The 13,878-nt window shown below is 39.0% G+C and overlaps 1 protein-coding gene across 3 annotated transcripts in view; it reads left to right on the forward strand.

Moving 5' to 3' along the window:
• pde10a (phosphodiesterase 10A) overlaps positions 1-13,878 on the forward strand; it is an 88,043-nt gene that overhangs the window by 56,732 nt on the left and 17,433 nt on the right. For 2 of the 3 annotated variants that reach the window (XM_077246447.1, XM_077246467.1), the window contains exons 4-11: positions 1,497-1,620; positions 5,436-5,485; positions 6,298-6,438; positions 8,915-9,070; positions 10,473-10,523; positions 11,489-11,547; positions 12,153-12,204; positions 13,641-13,783. In XM_077246447.1, the coding sequence (XP_077102562.1) occupies positions 1,497-1,620; positions 5,436-5,485; positions 6,298-6,438; positions 8,915-9,070; positions 10,473-10,523; positions 11,489-11,547; positions 12,153-12,204; positions 13,641-13,783 (776 nt within the window). The remainder of the gene's footprint in view (positions 1-1,496; positions 1,621-5,435; positions 5,486-6,297; positions 6,439-8,914; positions 9,071-10,472; positions 10,524-11,488; positions 11,548-12,152; positions 12,205-13,640; positions 13,784-13,878) is intronic. The other variant, XM_077246457.1, reaches the window with a different exon arrangement.

Below are 13,878 nucleotides of genomic sequence, written 5' to 3' on the forward strand. Positions count from 1 at the left end.
TGAGATCATTGCCACTTTAATGGGCTGGGGTTCGGGTTAGCAGCACACACACTGTGCTCTGAGCACTTAGACCTGCTGATTTAGGGGACAGAGATGAAGAAATTAAACGGGGCTGGTGGAGAGGGACAGGAATATCAGAACAAGGACTTTTTGGAGAAAGACAGCGGGGACGTCGCCTGTCTTCAGTGCGTCACATGTTCATGTACATAAACAGGATGTGTAGGGAGCTGTTCCCGTGGGGGAGCACCTCACACACCCCTCGTCCACCGGCCCACTCTGGCCTTTCACACAGGGACAGAAATAGACATTCTTGTTTGGGCCTGCCATTCACTCCTCCTGATTTGGATGTTAAAATTGGATTTAGAACTAATTTCTGTATTATAAAAGTTTTTTCATATTCCATGTGCATATTGTGCGAGAAAAGCTTCATTATTGGATGTTCATGATTATACTGCCTTCTAAGGTGAGAAATTTTGCCTAAATGTCAAAAGGCAGTCACATAATGCACTGCAGTAATTTCAGTAAAAAAAAAATCCACCCAGAATGGAGGACAAAGAAAGACGGTTTTCAGTCTGATTAAATGGTGGATTGTTTTACACAGTATTTGTATTTTTATGTTTTTACCTAATGCTAAATTCTAAACTGATTTTAATGGTAAATTGACTCTCCTGTGTGGATGGCTAAATCTAAGCTACTCGCATACCTTTCATTTAGTTTAGTGGAACATCCAATAATGTTCAACTTTTAGCAAAAAATTAATTACTACACTAATATTCAAAAAGTTTGGGGTTATTAAGATTTTGTGTTGTTTTCACAGAAATGAATACTTTTATTCAGCAAGGATGCATTAAATTGATCAAAAATGACAGTAAAGACTTTTTTCAATTAAACACTGTTCTTTTGAACTTTCTATTTGTATAACAACCCTGGAAAAATAATGATCACTGTTTCCACAAAATTATTCATTATTGATAATAGTAATAAATGTTTCTTGAGCACCTATTCAACATATTAGAATGATTTCTGAAGGATCATATGACACTGAAGACTGGAGTAATGATGCTGAAAAATTTTAGGAATATTTCACAATATTACTGTCTTTGTACATTTACTATTTAAAATAACTTTTTCATTGTTATATATTATGTAATATACTCATGTGATGAAAAAGCTGAATTTTCAGCAGCCATCATTGTCACTTGATTAGCATATTAGAATGATTTCTAAATGTCTCAGAAGACTGGAGAAATGATGCTGAAAATTCAGCTTTCCCATCGTAGGAATAAATTACTTTTGAATATGCATGAAAATATAAACTGTTCTTTTAAATTGTAATAATGCTTCACTGCTTTACAATTTTTTTGCTCAAATAAATGCAGCCTTGGTGAGCATAGGAGACTTTTTTTAAAAACATTTTTGAGGAGTAGGGTACTTCTGGCTATAGTGTGTAGTATGCATTGCTTGTGCATGTGAATGTGTGTGTCTCTTGTGTCCAGCAGTACCAGGACACGAATATGCAGAGCGTCGTATATGAGCTCAACAGCTACATGGAGCAGCGGCTGGACACTGGAGGAGACAACAAGCTACTACTCTATGAGTTGTGCAACATCATCAAAACAGGTCAGAGTCTTTCTGTCTCATCCACACACACAAACACTCACAGACCCCACATTACCCACGTCAGCCATTCATTACACTTAATAATTCTTAAAGGATTAGTTCACTTAAAATGTTATGTTAATTAACTCACATCATCTAAGATGTTCATGTCTTTCTTTCTTCAGTCGAAATTTTTTTTGAGGAAACCCTTCCAGGATTTTTCTCCATATAGTCAAGTCAAGTCACCTTCATTTATATAGCTTTAAACAATATGGACTGTGTAGCAATGTTCAGGGAAGAAGGAGGTGGGAACCGGCGAACATTTAAACATACTTTACTAAAATAAAACCAAACAAACTAAAATACCGCCAGTAGCCCCTCGTGGACGACTGCTGGCTAAATAAAACACAAATACAAAAAACAAAACTCAACTAAAAATACAGGCCTGTTCCTCTCTCGATCATCAACGTCGTCGCTCCTCCTTTATGCTTCCGCTCCTCCGTGAGAGATGCGAGACCGGTGTGCTTCACAGGTGTTGCTCATTAGCAATCGCACCACCGGCCTCGCGCCGTTCTCTCACGTCCCTCGGCCGTCCTGTTCGCCACATACCCCCATCGCCCCTCACAGGCCGGGGGGTACCCACGAGCCTGTGCCTACTCCCCCCCGGCGGCGGCGATCCCTGGGGGGTATGGACCGACAAGCCTAGGGAAACGGAGACGGAAGCATGAAGAGCGACAGATCGAGAGAGGGGAGAGAGGGAAAAAAAATTGGTCCGGTTCCCACAACCCGCTGCCATCTGGTCCCCCAACAGCTGGGCGATCTCCTCCGGGGTGCCTGGCGGTGACGCTGGGTAGCCCTAGGTGGACGGCTCGACGCTCCTCCGCCGCCCGGTGGACGGCGACGGCTCCTCGGGTGCCTTGGGCAGACGGCAGGAGTCCCCCGCTCCCTGCTCCTCCCCTTCGCTGGTGGACGGTAGCAGGCTCCGGCCCACGGCGAGCGGCGGCGGCTCCTCCTCTCCCTCCCGGATGGCAGCCGCCCCTCCAATACCCAGGCGGCCGGCAGCGAGCTCGACCGTCCCACCGGCAACTCACTCCAGTGCACCGCCTCAAGCGTCCATGGCCGCGAGTCCCCTGCTCCCTGCTCCTCCCCTCGTTCGGCGGATGGCAGTAGGCTCCGGCCCACGGCGAGTGGCGGCGACTCGCGCACCATGCTCGATGGCACCATGGATTCCCCACAGCGGCGAGGACTCTCTGACAGCGCGTTCCTCCCTCTTCCCCGGGTTTCGGCACCAGTGTAGCAATGTTCAGGGAAGAAGGAGGCGGGAACCGGCGAACATTTAAACATACTTTATTAAAATAAAACCAAACAAACTAAAATACCGCCAGCAGCCCCTCGCGGACGACTGCTGGCTAAAATAAAACACAAATACAAAAAACAAAACTCAACTAAAATACAGGCCTGTTCCTCTCTCGATCATCAATGTCGTCGCTCCTCCTTTATGCTTCCGCTCCTCCGTGAGAGATGCGAGACCGGTGTGCTTCACAGGTGTTGCTCATTAGCAATCGCACCACCGGCCTGGCGCCGTTCTCTCACGTCCCTCGGCCGTCCTGTTCGCCACAGACTGTTTCAAAGCAGCTTAACAGTGATAATAGGAAATTAAAGTAACAGAGATTGTTTTGGCTTTAATGCAGCTCTAGAATAAAGTTATTGTCCAGCTAAAGTTAGTTTTGATTGATCCACTTCCGTCACAACGATCAATAGTTATTAACTTACGGGCCGCTTACACAACACCTTTCTAACAGAAAATTCTTTAATGCGATCCGGCCGCTCATTTGCATAAAACAGTGCCTGGTGGCTCTGAGAATATAGTGGACTTCAATGGGGTTACAAATTGCAGTTTCAAAGGCTCCACACAATCTCAGCCGGGGAATGAGGGTCTTATCTAGCCAAATGATCTGTCATTAAAAAAAAAAAAATGAAATGTATACTTTTTAACCACAAATGCTCGCCTTGCACTAGCTCTGCGATGCACCACGCCACGCATTACGTAATCACGTTGAAAGGTCACGAGTGTTCCAGTTCTCGTTTTCTCCTCCAACTTCAAAGTCGTCCGACATCGTTGCTCTTTTTTTTTTTTGTAAATGCCGTTTGACTTAGTCTTTGCATGCTCACTTTCTAAACACTAGGTCTGTACTTCTGCCTACGTCATGCGTGACCTTTCAACGTGATTACGTAATGCGTGGCGCATCACAGCTAGTGCAAAACGAGAATTTGTGGTTAAAAAGTATATAAATGGGTTTTTGGGTGTTTTTTTTTAGAAAATGACTGATTGTTTGGCTAGATAAGACCATTATTCCTCAGCTGGGATCTTGTAGAGCCTTTGAAGCTGCACTGAAACTGCAATTTAGACCTTAAAACTGTTGGACCCCATTGAAGTCCACTATATGGAGAAAAATCCTGAAATGTTATCCTCAAAAACCTTAACCTCTTTTTGAATGAAGAAAGAAAAAGAAAGACCTGAACATCTTGGATGACGTGGGGGTGAGTAAATCTGAAGTGAACTAATCCTTTAACTGTTCTTATTAATATTATAAAATATTATTATTGTTAAAATGTTACTAAGATTTTTACCAACTGACACACTTGGAGACGAACATAATATATAAGAATTAGACACCAACAATAACAAGTTACAGCATTCACACGGTCCTCATAAACAACACAGTGCTCCGAAGCAGAAACGTGAACGCAACGTAGCTCCCAGTAGAGAGCCTTACAGATGAAGGTGTAGTGAATCCAGGTTAAAAGGTCTAAGTATGGGTGTTCCCCATCTCTCCTCCACACACACGCTGATTGAGCAGCGCTCAACCTGTCACTTCCCATCCACCCACGCTTCATCTGCATGCTGAAGCACTGCAGAGCGCTGGGATTCAGTCCGGCCCCCTGCACATCTCACACACGCCAATCTGAAGCATGTGCGCACCGGTTTCAGAAATTAACGTAGTTTTCTATTTGGGAGCAATATTTGGATAAAGATTTACAGTGGCATTTTGTAACTTGATGATGTTTCATAGTTGTTTTTCAACTCTATTACAGTATATACAACTATATAACAGTGTTCTGTCCATTTAGGTCAAATACTTATTTGAATCAGTTCTCAGAAATAAATTCTCAATAGCTATGTTTCCATCCACCTTTTTTTCTGGACATCGCATTAAAAAAATGTTGGATGGAAATGCCATGTTGCGTATAAATTAAAAAAATGCACATAAAAACATACTCAATTGAGGCAGACACATTTTTTTATCTGATAAGAAGACATGCGCATTACATCTACAGTGGAAACACTTTTACGGAATAAATCCCTCGATACGCAACAAACTCACGTGACTTTGCCTCAGAGGATGTGATTGGATAACTGGACTAACTAGTGGATCAGTTTAATTGCACAGCTTCTCAAATGTTGGTTTGATAATTCTGAAATGCCTGAGCCAAAGTCTGTAATCAGAATGATTTGGTTTAATTCCCTCCTAGAAGCGTCTCACATAATTGCGTTCCCAAATACCAGGCATCCGAAACGCAAGATAACATGACAGCGTTTATTGCGTTTCATCTGCTGAGACGCAAGTCATTTATGATGTAGGATAAAAGAGCCACAGTGGCTTCCCTGATTGCAGCAGCTTCCGTTTTTCATTAGAGATATTTTGTCTTTTCCCCCTAGAAATTCCATGGTGAATCTCTGGACCCATTTTTGTCCAGTTAAAATCTTTTGGAATTTTTGGAATGTCTAAAACATGATACAGTACATCATCCGGTTTTTCTTTTTCTTTTCACAGCCACAAAAGCTGATGGATTTGCACTTTACTTCCTTGGAGAATGCAACAATGTAAGTATTTCAGTTCTGGTTGAGTTCATACATGTATAAAATTGTTTATTATTAAATTAAATTAAATTGAAATATACTCAAACTCAAGTGTAAAGTCATAAAAACATAGATTTAAGAAAGGATGTAAATCTTTTAGTGACCGTTTAAAAAAAAAAACTATTTTAGATCTAGTTTTTGCCTAGATGCCTAGATTGCCTAGAAACTAGGAACAATCTATATTTTCTCAACAAAACTAATTTCTAAGCACTGAAGCATTAGAGGTCTTAAGATCATGAGAAACATAAACTCAGTCAAGTGAGTCCAAACCTTTGATTGGTCATGTACATGTTCTGTTTGTCTCAAAATGGCCTGGAATTTTCTATAGCATTAAAACACTTGAGAACCCTGCTATGTTCATTTCCTCTCTTTTATCCACTTGAGTGTTTTTTCTTGGATGACTAGTATTGTGGCCAATCAGATAACTACATTTGAAAGGGCTTCTCTTTTGCCTTATCTGTCTTATTATGTGGAAAGTAATGAATGGAAACACCAATCAATTGTGTTTTTATTTTTAATAATTTGCCTGTTATGTTAATTTAATAGTTACATAACTGTCAGCTTTAGTGGGTACAGCTAGTCTTAAGTTTAAATGTAATGTTTTCCATCTTATGAAAGTATTTTTAACAGTTTTTAGGCCAATGTTGCATTTTAGCCAGGATAGGAATATATATTGAGATATTTAAAGTACAGACAAATATTATAGTTACAGTGACGAATCAAGACATTTTCCTTAACGTCATACTGTTTTGTTGATGTTGCTTTCCCTGTCACAGAGTTTATGTTTGTTCACTCCAACGGGGGCAAAAGAGGGGCTTCCTGGGCTCATCCCCTCTGGTCCCATCACGTTTGGGACCACCATCGCCGCTCACGTTGCAAAGACACGCAAGACACTACTTGTAGAGGACATCATGGGGGTGAGCCCTCACTCATTTCCAAAATCCTCAAAATAATTTCACTGCAGCTCAATTTGACAGTATTTGCACTAATAATTCTAACTGCTATTTCTACTATTTTAACCAATAAATATTTTATAAAATTACCTAAAGTGGATGTGAAATTTGTCTCTACTCTGAATGTGTCATGTCACATCCAGTTTGTCATACACTGGGAGCAATTAAACTGCGCACCATCTTAAATGTTCAATAGCATGGACCATTCAGCTGTGAGCTTCAGCAACAGTTAAATGACAGTAAAATATGTTGTAAAAAAATCCTTTACTCTTAATTTTCATAAGAAATCCTTTGGTAAAAAGACTGCCTTTTCATGACAAAATAATTATTATTTTATTATTATTATTATAAGAGCTATCTTAGAGTTTCTCAACTGTGGAGTCGCAAGACCCTTTTCAGTGTGAGTAGTCAAAGAAACAAAACTTTTTTTTTTTTTTTTATTCTGAAGGGAGACTTTTATTTTGAAAGACTTGCATGAAAGCTGTTGACTCTTCTGCAAAGACATTGCTCTTCTGTTAGACAAGACTGTTTGCTGCCAGTATAGAAGGCCAAACATGCCAAAATCTGCTTCTAAATTTTTCCTCTCTCACTACCCATGTTGGTCAGGGGATTCCCCAGGTGGAGTGTGCCCTTTCCATTTTGAATAGGTACGCTTTCCCAGTGTTATCCAATAGTCTTGCTGTGTGGGTCAGAAGGAATGACAAACACTGACACTCTCTCTGCTTTAAAGCCCTGTCCTTTCTCCACCCCAGCAGGTGCGTGGGGATTAGGCCAGCATTTGCGCATTTTGTTAGGGATCCCAATTCGTCAGTTCATGTCTCACATAACATCAAACATGGCTGACTGATAGGGAACGTCTAGGTTAATAATGTGACCTCCATTCCATGAAGGTCCCACGTTACGTCCCTTCACTACAATTGCTGTAGCACCGCTGAACAGCCGGGACACACCGTCTCTACTCCTCAGCGCAAAACTTAACTGAGCGAGTGCATCCACGCTTCCATTCATACTCGCTTTTGATGGGCGTGGTTCGCGCTCACCAATGTCCATTGGCGGCTTTTGTTTACACTCAACGGTGATTGGGGTCTCAGATGAGATCCCAATTCATCAGTTCACGTCTGACGTAATGTCTCCTCTTTCAGGGAACATGGTTTACATTAGTAACCTTGACGTTTTTCAATTTATAAGTAAAATAAAGTAAATTACACACACCCATACAAAAAACGCAAATTTTCAAGCAGTTGTGTTTGTTTTTTTGTTTTTTTTAGTAACTAGATAAGAGTGTGTGAGTGTGTGCGTTCAGTTGGTTCTGAAGTCATCCCTGCACCACTCCATTTTAACATTATTGTTTCGTAAATTGTTATTCAAACAGTATGTGTTTTTGCAGTCAAAATTAAAAACATACAACTTTGTAATTACAATGTCAAATTGCAGCTTTGATGTGCATTCCGTTCATCAGGATCAGTGTCCATTATGTCAAATTCTTAAAATTTTAGGTCACGGCTTAATGAGAATTTGAAAATGTATCAAAGAAATTTTACACATAATGTTCATATTCCTACAGCTTTGTATACATATGATTAACAATTAAAGATGGTTTAAATTAGAAGGCCAGAGACCAAATATAGTGAGTTATTTAAAGCAAGCTATTTCAATACATAAAACATTTTTTTTTAGAAAAAAATAAATACATTTACTATATTTGTAAATATTGTAATTATTGACTAAATAAATTGGCTGCAGAAGCTCTACAGTTTCTAAAAACTAAAAATAGCATGCCCGCCAACTGATGGACTATGCTATAAAGTGCCAAATTGAATGCTTCCATTGTAAGAGAGTTTATCTGAGACAGTCTTAATTCGCCCTTACACAAATTAAGGCCTTAAAACGGACTTAAATCAGAGCAGAAAGTCTTAAATTCACAAAATCATGGCATTAAATGTTGCATGCTTTGCAAAAAATGACTATCTTCCTCAGTTTGTTTGTCCTGTTTTTCAGTACAGATATCTGTTTAAGTTTAAATGAAGAAGGATTTACTTGAGATGCATATAGAATGAAGTCTTGAGAAAATTGAACAAAATTAAGTGAGTTTATGCTTAAAACAAGAACAAATATCTGTCAAAACTTTTTATTTCTACTGGAAAGCAAGACGGAAATAGGTATACAGTAAAAGTTATTTCCATTTCAAACTCAAAGTGTTTCACCCTATACATTTACATAATACTTAACATACATTTACGCTGAGAACATATTGATGTATTGTTACACCTTCAATTTATTACTTAACATTTCTTTACTTGGTCTTAAAAAGGCCTTTAACAAGTTTTAAATTTACCTTCATAAAATGTGCAGAAACCCTGTTATAATAATTTTGGATAGACAGACACACAGACTGACTGACTGACTGATATCCCTGTGTGCTCTTTTTTTTTTCCTGTAGGATGAGAGATTCCCTCATGGCACAGGGCAGGACTCAGGGATCCGTGTACATTCTGTTTTGTGTCTACCCATCCTCACCGCCATCGGAGACCTCATCGCTATCCTGGAGCTGCACCGTCACTTGGGCAGAGAGCCCTTCAACCTCAGCCACCAGGAGGTACTCTAAGGGAGAAAGTGCTGGTATTTTTACATGTCTAGTACCCATGTGGCTCTGCTCTCAGTTCTTTTAGCCAGGCTGCACTTTTTCTTCAGGACTATTCAAGGAATTTTTTAGGTTGCTTTCAATGTAATGTCTATGTAAAACATCTGTGGGATGCCTCAATTACAACATTTAATATTTTGACAAATGAGAAATGATCATTTCTGATTTCTTAGTAGTGTTAAAAAAATGGACAGAGACTGAGTCTGAACTTTCAATCTATCTATTTCAGATAAACCAGCACCTTAATCGCACACAAACTGTAAAAATAAAAGATTAACTGTAATTGGTCGCTTCACATGTTGGTCAGACAGTCTCCTCCTGTTTAAAGGTACAGTCACCAAATTTCTGTTGTTTGGAAAAATTGTATAGGCCAAATACAGTCATTTCAATCGAAATCCCAGTGATTTGGAATTTCGTGTGAGGCACAAAAGATTTCCCAACGCAAATTTCGCAAAGGGTTCAGGTTTTTCAAAGTTTCCCCATGTTGACCAACAGAAAGCTACTTGGTTTGAAAGGGACTTCTATGGTGACTGTGGTTTTTACATTGCTACACTATTAACAATACACAATTTACCTTTTTTCAGCAAAATGATGCCGTAATTTCAGTTATTTTAAATGGATGGTCCTATCTTGTTCAGTACAAGTTTCAATATGGACCAGACCTTATGCCATCCAGCAATTTACAGTACATCAAAGTCAATTACATTATAAAAGGTTTGGTTAGTTCCCTTGAATAGTTCTGTTAGGTTATTTCATGGTTTGATGACTTTATAGTTACTGGAAAAAAGGGGATGGCCAACGTCCCTCCACTCTCTGTCCACTAATCAAACACACCTTTCTGTAATTTTTAAGTAAACCTAAAGACTTGGCTATGCCAAACAATCACCTCTATACTCTTACATAGTGCACTATTTGAGGGGACAGACATTTGTAGTGTGTGGACGTTGCAGTCATGCAATGCCATAATACACCTCAATAACGAGTGTATAACCGATGTACACAAAAACAGTTGGCCGCTAGAAAATACCCATGCCCTGTGAGCATTGCGCCCAATAAATTTACTGAATGAGGGTTCAGTATAGGGGCGATTTCAGATACAGCCTCATGTAAGATTTTTCAGGTGTGTTTGATTAGGATTGAGATAAACTTTGCAGGACAATGGCCCTCCATGACCGGAGTTACCCAGCCCTACTGTAAAATGCAGAAAATAATAACAATAAATGTGTAATTGTATTCATATTTTGGCTAACAAGACATTCAACTGAGCGAGGCACACAGAACTATGAAGTTCTGCCTGTTTATGGAGTGCTGCAGGTGCGTCTATTGCATCTTTGGCTAAGTGTAACATGTTTTTTAGGTTGCAACAGCAAATTTGGCCTGGGCATCTGTAGCCATACACCAAGTTCAGGTGAGTACGTTTGAGAAAAACAGTGCATTGATTAAACCTCACTTGCTTGACAGTTCTGTTGCATTAGCTTTTTGATTTGGTTCAAACATGTGTTTTGGTTTCTGTAATCCCCTGTGTACATGGATCAGGTGGGCCCAGTGTAAGCAACCAGACCACACATTTAAACACACCCTCGTCTCAGGAGGTGCAATTAATGACAATGCAGTCTTGTTTGTACTTAAACGAGTGCACAACGTGAATGACAACACTGGGCTTTAATGTCCCTGTGCATCACAGAGCTCTCTGGGAGTAAGTAACTCTCTCTGTGGGACACAATCCTTCTCAGAAGTTAGGGAACCATCAGAATAATGTGCCAATGAGCATAATAGACAAGGAAGACCATAAGTAACACATTTTAATGAAAGGGCTTCGAGGAATGGATCACTCAGAAATTAAATTGAATCATTATTTAATTGAATTCTGAATAATTGTACGCAGCTCGTTTCCAACAGTTCTTAGTGGCAATCTGTAATTCTCCAAAAAAGTTCTCCTTTTAGTGTTCTACATTAAAAAATAACATCATATGGGTTTAGCGTGAAGGTGAGTAAATGATGACTGGATTTTTATTTTTAGGTGAACTATTTCTTTAGGGTGTGTTCATCCAAAAATGGCCTTTCTTGTCATCATCTAACCCTCTAGCCGAATTATGTAGGATTTTTTTATTTCTATGTAGGACAAAAAAAAAAACAAGTAGATGGAAAATGAGGCAGTGAAGTGCTATTATCAGCTTTTATTATTACAGTGAAGTACTATTATCAGATTACAGATCAAAACATTCTCAAAAGATTGATGACTGGTGATCAACATCATCAGTTATGCATGGAATTCACTTAGAGAATAATTTCTTAGAAGACAGAAATATCAGTTCGGACACCGACTTGTGGCGATTTCCATCTTCAAACTTCCTGTTCCTCTTTTGTTCGCAGGTCTGCAGAGGTCTCGCCAAACAGACAGAACTCAACGACTTTCTCCTTGATGTGTCAAAGTAAGCCAGTTTATGTTTAGAAGTGAGGATTGGTGGAATCTCATGAAATGTGTGTTTAGTAACATCAGGATGACTGATTGGATGGAGTACATGTACACTTGGGTTTTGTTTGTTAACCAATTTTTCTATAAAATTGAAATGTTTGAAAACCACCAAACTTATCCCAAACCAGCCCAAATGTAGCCCAACCGCCCAAACCAATTTTTACCCTCACAATCAAATTCAAAACCACCCAATCTGGCAACACTGGTCCAAAAATGTTTGCATTGTGGCATTATTTTCATGAACCTTAGGTATTACAGTAATGGGTAGCAAATATGTTTAATTACCATGCAAATAATATCTTAATCCTAAAAAAAATAAACCTTTTGACCTTAAACCTTTCTGATATCCTTTAGAATTGTTGGGTTAAATGTGCCCTGATATGTTTTCTCGAGATTCCTCCATGCTGTTGAAATATTTAAATGTTTATTGGCTTTTAACATTATTATAAATAGCTAATGTTGTAAAAAAATATATAAATAACACATGCATTTGTGTTATACTGTGCCATACGTTTATCCCTTTAAAATGACAGGTGTTTCCCCCTTTTCAATTTCAAACAGAACGTACTTTGACAACATAGTGGCAATAGATTCTCTACTTGAACATATCATGGTGAGTAGGTTTTCCCTTTCTCAGCAGGGTCACATGCTTGGTCATGAGGACAAACATGCTGTTCTTCTGTCGCTCATCTCTGTCACCATCATCGCCAGAGAGATTTGTGCAATAAAAGACCTTCTCTCATTTGTTTGCCATGTTCTGCAATAACCCCCACAAGTCACTGCTCACCCCACCAGCCTTGGGCTTGTTGTTAACTGTTCTTTTTCTCATTTACTCACATGTTTGAGTTCTCTAGGTCTCACTTGCACACACACACAAACGCAAATATTCATACAATCCAACTATCAGACCACTGGCCCCCTCATGTCTCTGTCATGTTGAGCAAAATAGCACTGGAAGAGATTCAGATAGGTCAGGGAGAGGACAGGCTGTCCGTCTGACTCTGCTCCAGCATCTCTCAGAGCTCTTGGCTTCCCTCTCAGGCATTAATTCAAATATTACCTCCGGTTTTGGAAGCATGTCCTTGGAACTATTGAAGTAGTTAAACATCTTTCTTAGTTTCAAGAGATTTCTCACTTGTTTCATAAAGCAGAAGTTTATCTTGGAGGGGATGAGACGCAATGTCTGACCAAGTTGTGAAATCCAGAGGGAAGAACAAGTTCCTCCGTTTCTAGTTTCACATGGACAGACACATGTATATTAGTATATCAGAGAGTTTTTCATAATGCAGATATATATATACACTGTTGTTCAAAAGTTTGGGGTCGGTAAGATTTTTAAAGTTTTTAAAAGAAGTCTCTTCTGCTCACCAAGGCTGCATTTATTTGATTAAAAATACAAAACAAACCCGGTAATATTGTGAAATATTAGTTCAATGTAAAACAGCTGTTTTCTATGTGAATATATAGTAAAGTGTAATTTATTCCTGTGATCAAAGCTGAATTTTCAGCATCATTACTCCAGTCTTCAGTGTCACATGATCCTTCAGAAATCATTCTAATATGATTATTTGATGCTCAAGAAACATTTATGATTATTATCACAGTTGAAAACTGTTGTGCTGCTTCATATTTTTGTGCAAACCGTGATTAATTTTTTTCAAGATTCTTTGAAAGTTCAAGAGAAAAGCATTCAATTAAAAAATAAATATTTTGGATTATTATAAATGTCTTTACTGTCACTTTTGATCAATTTAATGCTTCCTTTCTGAAGAAAAGTATTAATTTCTTTTAAAAAAAATAATCGGTTTGACCCCAAACAAAAGTCACTGATACATTTAAATACAAATATATTATCCATCAACAAGGCTGACAGTAGATTACCATGAATAACAAAACAAATTATGCTTATCGATGCTGATGAACTCACTGCAGATGAACCACACTCTAATAATGCTGTTAAAATGATTTCTTCAACAAATGTGTTGAAACGTGTTGCATTGGGTTGTGGAGAAATGTCATTAAGGAAATGCCTGTTTATTTGTGTTTCAGATATATGCAAAAAACCTGGTTAATGCGGACAGATGTGCGCTTTTCCAGGTGGATCACAATAACAAAGAGCTGTACTCTGACTTGTTTGATATCGGGGAGGAGAATGAAGGGAAGCCCGTCTTTAGGAAAACCAAAGAAATTAGGTGAGCACCCACAGTTCCTCACCCAGTCATGTTGGATTCTTTACCTCCTCGTAAAGTAGTTGAATTTATTTATTTATTTATGTAAAAATGTAGTT

The sequence above is a fragment of the Siphateles boraxobius genome, unplaced genomic scaffold, assembly GCF_051911475.1.
Source record: "Siphateles boraxobius isolate OS27281-9 unplaced genomic scaffold, OSU_SipBor_1 104, whole genome shotgun sequence".
Classification (NCBI taxonomy): Eukaryota; Metazoa; Chordata; class Actinopteri; order Cypriniformes; family Leuciscidae; genus Siphateles; species Siphateles boraxobius.